The sequence below is a fragment of the Phaseolus vulgaris genome, chromosome 9 (genome assembly GCF_000499845.2).
Source record: "Phaseolus vulgaris cultivar G19833 chromosome 9, P. vulgaris v2.0, whole genome shotgun sequence".
Lineage (NCBI taxonomy): Eukaryota > Viridiplantae > Streptophyta > Magnoliopsida > Fabales > Fabaceae > Phaseolus > Phaseolus vulgaris.
The window spans coordinates 8212298-8221187 of record NC_023751.2 but is presented as its reverse complement, the minus strand read 5'-3'; the positions used below and the strand labels follow the sequence as shown (position 1 = coordinate 8221187).

At 30.4% G+C, this 8890-nt stretch overlaps 1 protein-coding gene across 2 annotated transcripts; it reads left to right on the top strand.

The window, feature by feature from the left end:
* The first annotated feature begins 931 nt into the window (after positions 1–931).
* LOC137822972 (heavy metal-associated isoprenylated plant protein 9-like) lies at positions 932–3742 on the top strand. Of its 2 annotated transcripts, none has more exons than XM_068628032.1 (5): positions 932–1295; positions 1389–1527; positions 1621–1793; positions 1883–1973; positions 3091–3742. In XM_068628032.1, exons 1-5 carry the CDS (start codon positions 1275–1277, stop codon positions 3588–3590), a joined length of 924 nt encoding a protein of 307 aa, XP_068484133.1. In that variant the 5' UTR covers positions 932–1274; the 3' UTR covers positions 3591–3742. The 2 variants fall into 2 exon arrangements, with proteins under 2 accessions (XP_068484133.1, XP_068484132.1); XM_068628031.1 differs by having other exon boundaries at positions 976–1278.
* The last annotated feature ends 5148 nt before the right edge of the window (positions 3743–8890 follow it).

Sequence of the window (8890 nt, the reverse complement as noted above, 5' to 3'; positions counted from 1 at the left end):
AGGTGTGGTTATTGTAATTTTGCAATTACGGATCTGTGATAGAAAAAAGAGTTATTACCTAAAAAGAAAAAATACCTAAAATTCAAAATAGTTATTACCCTCATGATTAAAGGAACTCTATAAAACCTGACCATGTATCATAATTTATTTTCTCATAGTTTAATTTAGTCCTATCAAGATTGAGTACTTGTAACTTATGTCTTAAAACTCGAAATCTTCATTATCACAGTGAAATCATCGCTTTTAAACCGATTTATGAATCTTGAAAACAGACTCAAGAGAAACTAAAGTTTTGGGATTAACCCTAACCCAACGCGTAAAACATACTATTGAGGTGAGGTTTGCACCCACTTATATACAATGAAATGTTCTAATATTTAATGACAACTCGTGTGTGAGATAACATATTATGAATGGTCATCGAACGATCCGATAGCGGGTGGTCTGATAAACCCAACAAACACTTGCTAGGATACATTCGAAATGACTCTAATACCATATTGCGAAGTAAACTTTAAGTCTAACTCAACCCCATAAAACCGACTCCTGAAATAAGATTTGCACCCACTTAGATACAATAAAATGGAACGTTATCCTCGAATTCTAAAAAGAATTCTCTGTATAAATAAGAGAAAAGTCTTACATAGAAACCGAAGAATTAATATGCTATAATAATTTGAAGCAAGTTTGAAGTAAATAGTTATGAAAGACATAAGTGATACGAAATTAAGATCCACATGGATCCACGTAGGAAGGTGAATTAGAAAACTGTGTAATTCTCCTGTTGTGGTAACCAAGTGTCACATATACTTATACACATGCCATGCATATGTCTCAGAAATTGACACTTCATCACCTGGTGGACATGAAAAATCAACTAGTCGGCAAGTGCTATCATTTTCAAGGCTACTTTTTGCCCTCTCCACCTCATGCACATTCATCTTCTTCCTGTCCATAAATATGATAACCATTCTCCAACAGATTCCCCTCTTTTCGCCATCAGTTAACCTTGATGTTTGGAAAATATTCCAAAAGAAATATTGAACTAGGAGTTTCTTCCTGCAATTAGTGACATTGCATGTGCTCTGGAATATCCTACTTTGGCTTATGCTATTTACTGTTTACCCACAACCAATTTATCATACTCACTGTGTGATACTCCTACCCTTTCTTTATGTAACTGTCTTCTCATCATCTCTTCAATTTTTAAGCTCCTTTTCTCCCAAAAATCAAAGTACTTACTTCATTTTTCATCTTTGTTATTCCAAGAGCAAATGGGTGAGGAAGCAAAACAAGTGAGCTTTGCTTTCTCATTTATATCAATTTTTCTTGCATATTTCTACGCTCGAACTCACTATATTTTGTTATACTTCTCTTGTTTTTGGCAGGAATTAGCTGCAGAGGAAAATTCAGCAGAAGAGAAACAAGAGAAAGAGTCTAAACCACCATCTCCGTGTGTGTTGTTTGTTGACTTACACTGTATAGGATGCGCCAAGAAAATTAAAAAATCTATTATGAAGATGAGAGGTTCTATTCTGTCATCTGTCACTTTTGTTTTGATTCCATATGTGCATGCATATACTCGCTCGTTTTCATTCATTTGTATTTTTCTTCTAACAGGAGTTGAGGGAGTGGTGATTGATATGGCTAAAAATCAAGTGACCATAAGGGGAAGAGTGGAGCCTGAAGCAATATGTAACATGATTACGAAGAAAACAAAGAAAAGAGCCCAAGTTATACCTCCATTGCCAGAACCTGAAGGAGAATCTATACCAGAAGTTGTCACTTCTCAGGTATCAAGAGACTTCCCTTTTCCTGTTTTCCAGAGAAAAGAAAAGTATACAAAGTTAAATTAGTAAATGGTAATTGTTTCCTGTTACAGGCTAGTGAAGCAGTCACTGTGGAACTTAAGATAAGCATGCATTGTGAGGCCTGTGCTGAGCAGCTCAAACGGAAGATACTCAAATTGAGAGGTAACACTTACTTATTCTCATCTAATGTGATGCCAACGTTAATTGCTGCAGTTGAAAAGGATTGATTTGATTTGGATTAACTTCATTTGGGGGAATACAATCACTTTGAAGAATTACTTTGAACAAAGCATGCATAAAACAGAAAAGAAATTGACAGGTACTTTTTTTTTTTTTTTTATCAAGGATGAAATTTAGTGCTTCCAGTACAATTTAGTGACTGTGACAACAAAAAACTCCATTAATCATTTACAATAATTATCATTTTTTCGCGTTCATTTCGAGTGATATACTTATGATCAGAGATTGTATATGGAAAAATAGACTATAAGAAAAAATAAATAGAGGAAAACATGAGTGACATATTCATTAAAGGACAAAAAAAAATTTCATGATTTTTTTTTTCAATGAAAGTGTTGGACCAATATTAATATATTTATCTTTCGAGACCTACTTACTTTCTACCCTTATGTAGATAAAAATAATAAATAAAGTCATTTTCACAAATATACAAAAAAATATATAACTTGATAAAAAATAGTACAAATTAAGAAGACAAAGAGTATACACTAACAAAATAGTCCATCCATTAATGTTTTTTTATCTCCCAGATTACCACTTTGGCTAAACATATGACGTGGCATTCTTTTGCTTCATAATGCATCTAAAAAAAGAAAGAAATGAAGATTTTGCGAAGCCAAATTTTGTCTTAACACTTTTAGAAATTAAAATAATAGTTTAATATTTATTTTATATATTTTATTATTATTAAAAATTAAATAATCATTCAAGTTTTCTTTTAATTTATCAAACATTTCATTCACGATTTCATAAATTAATAAAATTTAGTCAATGTAAACACTCGTGTAAACTAAAATGCAGGACAATTTAACAAATGCAACATGGTTTAAAAATTATTAATGACACTGATTCATCCTTTTTTTTTTATCAGCAAAACACTGATTCATCTAACAACTGTTTTATCAGCTTTTTATGAACAACCTAAATATAACCATGCGCAATACATGAATGATAGACGCCTAAAAAGTCGAAATCATCCCTTGATTTTGGCCAAAATAATGTTATTGAATGTGAAAACATGTGTTCGTTATCAATGTAGGAGTTCAAACAGCAGTGGCAGAGCTTAGCACAGGGAAGGTTATTGTGACGGGGACCATGGATGCAAACAGGCTAGTGGACTATGTTCATAGACGCACCAAAAAACAGGTCAAAATAGTTCCCAAGCCAGAACCTGAACCAGGACCAAAGAAAGAAGAAAATAAAGAATCAGAGAAGCCTGGAGCTGAAGAGGTGAAACCTGAGGAAGAGAAGGAAGAAAAGGAGGAGAAAGAAGAGGAGAAACCAGCAGAACCTAAGGAAGAAGAAGGTGGCAATGATGGTAATAATGAGAGTAAAGAAGAGAAAGGCGTTGAAGAAGAAGAAGAAGCGAAGAAAAAAGTGGTTGGTGATGAGAATGGAGTGGTGGATAACGTTGATGATGAAAGCATGAAGAGGATGATGTACTCTTACTATTACCAACCACCACTCTATGTTATTGAACCAACCCCACCCCCTCAGCTATTCAGTGATGAAAATCCCAATGCATGTTGCATTTCATAAACTCATCACTCAAATCGAGAAGGAGAAAGGGTTCTATATTTTATAACTAGCAACAATATAAACAAATTATAGCTTAGATATGTATGTTCTATTGAAATGTAACAAATGGAAATGCTTGTGAAATATATATGCAACTTCGTCTTTTTAATCAATTTGTTGTATGAAGATGATTAATAATATTTTCATACTGCAAAAGAATCCATTAATGCAGTTTCCCGAATTCAACAGAACATGAATTGGATTTTAATATGCACTATGGATTTATTTGGTTTAGGAAATACAGAAAAAACAAAAGAAAAGAAAAGTATCACAAATTGTGAAGAAATTAGAAAAGGAAATATGTGTATAAAATAAAAAAGTGTAAAAATAAGGATAATTTAATATATTTAAGTACAGAAATACATCTTCTTTCTTCTTTCAGTACAAATTTGACAGATTAAAAAAAAACAGTGTGTCATTCACTTTTTTACGGTTCTTTCCTGTATGACACATTAGCAGAGCGAGAAGGAATAGTTTTTTTGAAGTGTTTCCTTTCTTCGCTTATTTGCTCTTTCCAAACATGTTAAAAAGCATGTAAGAGGAAATGTGATTTTTCACGTAAAAGTGAATGGGAGTTTTAACCTTTTGTGTTTTTCACTTTATAAACGTGATTTCTTCAAACATGTTCTCAGATCTGAAGCTTGTAACTTTTCTTTGAAAAATTGCTTACCTTTTTTTTTTTTATCAACAAAGAATAAATAAAATAAAATGATACACTTCAGGGTGTTTCAACCCTTATACAAAACCCTAAAAACAGGTTTCCTAGAACTCTACTAACTAAGGATCCGACAAACATTGTTTTTTTTAATTAGCAATAAAAAATAAATAAATGAAAACCACTTTAGGGTGGTCCAACCCTTATACATAAAGAGCTAGCGCCTTACCAACCTCCAACTAAGGAACACCTTCTAACTTAAATAAGGAACAACCAAACCAACTCAAGAAAGCATTAAACAATCAGCCTCATACAATCCACTGGGTTCAAAACCTAGTTGGGGTACATAAAGGAATTACAACAGGACTTTGAAAAAATCCAAGACCAAACATTTACCTATACCAGTGCAAATACCTCGAGCGCATCTACCACGTCCCTGTCGAAGGTCACCGAGTTCCTATGTCTCCAAATTCCACTCATAACACCAACCCAAATCGTCCCCAAACGTCATTAACCACATCAGAAGCCGAACACAACCTGAATTGTTGGAAGTTTACCAAAGGGTCCTTGTGGATAACAAACGACACTTCAAGCCACTCAAAACAAAGACATCACCCCCGCGAGGTAAACTCGCAGACGGAAATCAGATGACTGGACGACTCTTACACCTTCCCACACAAACCACACACCAGATTCTCTACCACCACCCCTCGCATTTCCAAATTTACACTAGTAACAATCTTATTATACATCATCCAACAAACATTGTACTACAGATCAAGATAAAATCCCAGACAAAAATAAAGAAACTCAACAAATACAGTTATATCACCCCACCAGAGAGGTCACACCCTAAAAAGATACATCCAACAACTAAACAAATACATGAAAAATTGCTTACCCAAATCCATGCGAAAGAGATATATCGAAGAAAACCCAAGCATTAACTGATCTGTTGAGTGGGAGGCCTCTTATATTCGTAATTTTATGTCATTAAATGTGAAAAGAGAACTGAAAAGGAAATGTGAACCAACTAATTAAGATGAAGCGGTAAACTAGAAAATTAATGTGTATGAAATTCAGTGAATCAGCGAGCACAGTGTGTTTAGCTTCTTTCAGGATTTCCACACCACACTTAACTGATTTCATATCAACTTAAAAACATAATCAAATAAGTATAAACCCTAAGTTGTAAACTTCATCTAATATCTTATTAGTTATCTTACTATTCGTCAGGTCACATTCTTATTTATTTTTTCTTTAATTTGGTTAACTAAACACTTTTAAACTCATTATATTTATTTCTTTATTTTTCTCTTTCATATTTTCTGTTTTATTTTTATGCTTTTATTGCAATAATCGAATATAATAATAATAATAATAATAATAATAATAATAATTCACACACATGAAGCAAAAATTTTAAAAATCTTGTAAATGTTTTTACTTTAAAAAGTTCAATTTCTAAAGTTAATTTATCCCAATAATTGTATCAGTGTTTATGGATTAGAAATCATTCACGCCTAAATAGTTATGGAGCTGGATTAGTTACTTCCAAAGCTAAAACATCATCGAATGAAGGACGCCCTTGAGAGAAAAAAAGAGAGTAATGAAACATATAGGATAATATATTTTATATAAAACAATAATTGTATTTTTACAGTATTTGACGCACACTTTAATTAAACAAAGATCAATTTTTTAATATTTTTTATTTTGACTCGCAAATAAATGAAATGTTATACATCTTAGTTATAACTTAATTACTCTATTTTAATAAAATTTATTACTCATATATTACTTCTTTTTATATATATATATATATATATATATATTCATATATATATATATTCATATTTATACGTATATATTAATATTTATACGTATATATTAATATTTAACATCATGTTATATTGATAAATATATAAATAGGTATTAATAAATATTACTACTAGTTTTTTTTTAATTTATATTTACTCTAATGTTATTAGTATATAATTATTAATAATTTATATCTATTAATATGAATTTAATCATACTAGTCTCTCTCTCTCTCTCTCTCTCTCTCTATATATATATATATATATATATATATATATATATATATATATATATATATATATATATATATATATATATATATATATATATATATATATATATATATATACACCTTATGCAAACACATTAGCCCAATGGTTATAGTGTGTTGTTGGATAATAGATGTGAGAGTTTTAAATTCCTTTTTCAATGTTCTAGCATGGCATGTTAAATATTGTGTACTTCTCACAATCAATGTCACATTAATGTGATGTTAACAAAATTTATTAAATTTTAATGAAAAACTTGATTGTAAATAAAAAAAAATCAATTAACGTAAATTAAACATAAAATCGAAATCGCATAACTAAATATATATAGACATCAATTAAGAACAAGACAAGTATACAAATCCGGTGACTTTTGTGAGTCCATGATGTACTAGTGAATTAATGAATAATTTATTTAATTCATGAAAATGTTAGTTTGAATTTAAATTAAAATAAAAGCTCTAAGTATATCTTTCGTTTTTTTTTTCTGTTTCAGATAAGACCCTACATATTATAATTGAAATATAATTTTTATATATAACAGACTCAATTGCATTCTAATAATAATATGGAAAAAAAATATTTAAAATAAAAAGACGCATGCAATAAGATAGAAAATTCTTTCAATTATTTATTTATTTATTAACATTGAGGGACTGAATTAAAATAATATCACACTTTCAAAAACTAAATAAACCATTTTCTCTATTAAAAATGTAAATAGTAACAATGAAATGATCATAATAATAATAAATAATTGATGCTTATAATATAAAGTATAAATGAAATTAAGAAGAATATATATAACTTAAGTGAGACTTCTTCCCAAAAATTTTAACCTAATTGAGTGGTTATTTGAACTAATAATGCCAGTAAAATATAAACAAGCGACTATATATTAGATATTGGCAGCACATATTCTTTTTCAATAGCATGTATATTTTGAACACCGATGTTAATTTTTGTAAACTACATAATAAAGGAAGTTTTATGTTTTCAATTTTTTATTCTTAACTCACTACAAGAAAATCATGAAACAGAAATTAATTTTAAAAACAAAAAATAATTAATTGCTATAATGACTAAATTAGATACAATTCTAGGACTAAATAAATTTTTTTGTTTCTAAATTAGTTTCTATTATTATAAATGATTTCTGAATTGATATCTAATTAGCAACCAAGTTTTTCTACCAAATTTAGAATCTAAATAATTGGTAGTTAAAATTTTGGTAGCTAATTAGATACCAATTTAGAAACTATTTAACAATAATAGAAACTAATTTAGAAATCAATTTTTTTTAGTTTCTAAAATGATCTCTAATTTAGTTACTATTACAACTAATTATTTTAATCTCTAAAAATTGGTTTCTATTTGATTATTATGTGGTTAAAGCTCATTTATTTTGTAATGTAAGAAGTTATTGTAAATTAATCATCGAAAATTACTTATTGTAATAATAATTGGGTTAGAGATGGAGGTAGATCACCGCTCTTCTTCTCAAGATTTCATGAAAAGTTCAATAAAGAGGATATGTGGAAGATGTCGTAATAGTGGGGAGAGTTTGAGATATTTTATCATTACGAGCTTTTGTATAAATAATAGTTAATTATTTTATTTTCTTCTAATTCTTAATTAATATTATTTAATTATTAAAGTTTATATTTTTTTCATTCGATTTTAATTATCATAAACAGATATTGTAATGATTTTTCTTACATTAGTGATTTTATTGAACGGTTAATAATTAACAAATCTTATAAGATAGTTAAGTTTTTTTTTTATCAGCAATGAATTAATGAATAAAAACGGGACACTTGAGGGGTGTCCCAACCCTTATACAAATCTCAAATACACAATTACAATCCAGAGAACTAAAAGCATAGAGAAGCTTTCAATTACTCAGCCAAAGACATAAGATTTGTTCCAAAGACAGTGAAAACATCAAACCGATAAATTCCTGCTCTTGATTATGCACCAGCAGCAGGATTTTCCAGAACTGGTCTTCTCCAATTCTGATTCTTCATGGTTGATGCTCCTCCCGTCAGTCAACACCAAAAGATCCCAGCTGTTATATAGCTTACCTCACCATTCCTCACGTCAAACAGCATCCCACCTGTTACAAATCCTAGGCTCAGCGTCTTTGCTTCCCATAACATGACCTCTGCAGCCCCAGCAGCCCCAATCAGCAAAACCAGAATACTACATCTCCACTTACTAGTCCTATGCCACTAGCTTTTGCTCATTGTGGCCAAACCAACCTTCTACATATAACCGAGAAATACCTCTAGGTACCCCAACCACTACAGCCTACGTTCTGCTCCTGTTCCACAACTAACTCAGTTCCCATGGACTATAATTCATTTATCTAAGAGCATATCCCACAACCCTTCCAACCCCACCTATATGAGCTTTCTTCAGCACAGAATAACAAGTTCTCATAACTAAAAAAGTGCCCCTCAGAGGTTAACAGCCCGTCCTTCCCAGCTGAAACAAAACCTACCAGCCCCAATTAC

Excerpts from the sequence above, each read along its gene's own strand:
- LOC137822972 (XM_068628031.1), top strand. The coding sequence starts at position 1,108 with ATGCTATTTACTGTTTACCCACAACCAATTTATCATACTCACTGTGTG. Across the intron at positions 1,794-1,882 it reads CAGAAGTTGTCACTTCTCAG|GCTAGTGAAGCAGTCACTGT; the intron begins GTATCAAGAGAC and ends TTCCTGTTACAG. Across the intron at positions 1,974-3,090 it reads GAAGATACTCAAATTGAGAG|GAGTTCAAACAGCAGTGGCA; the intron begins GTAACACTTACT and ends TTATCAATGTAG.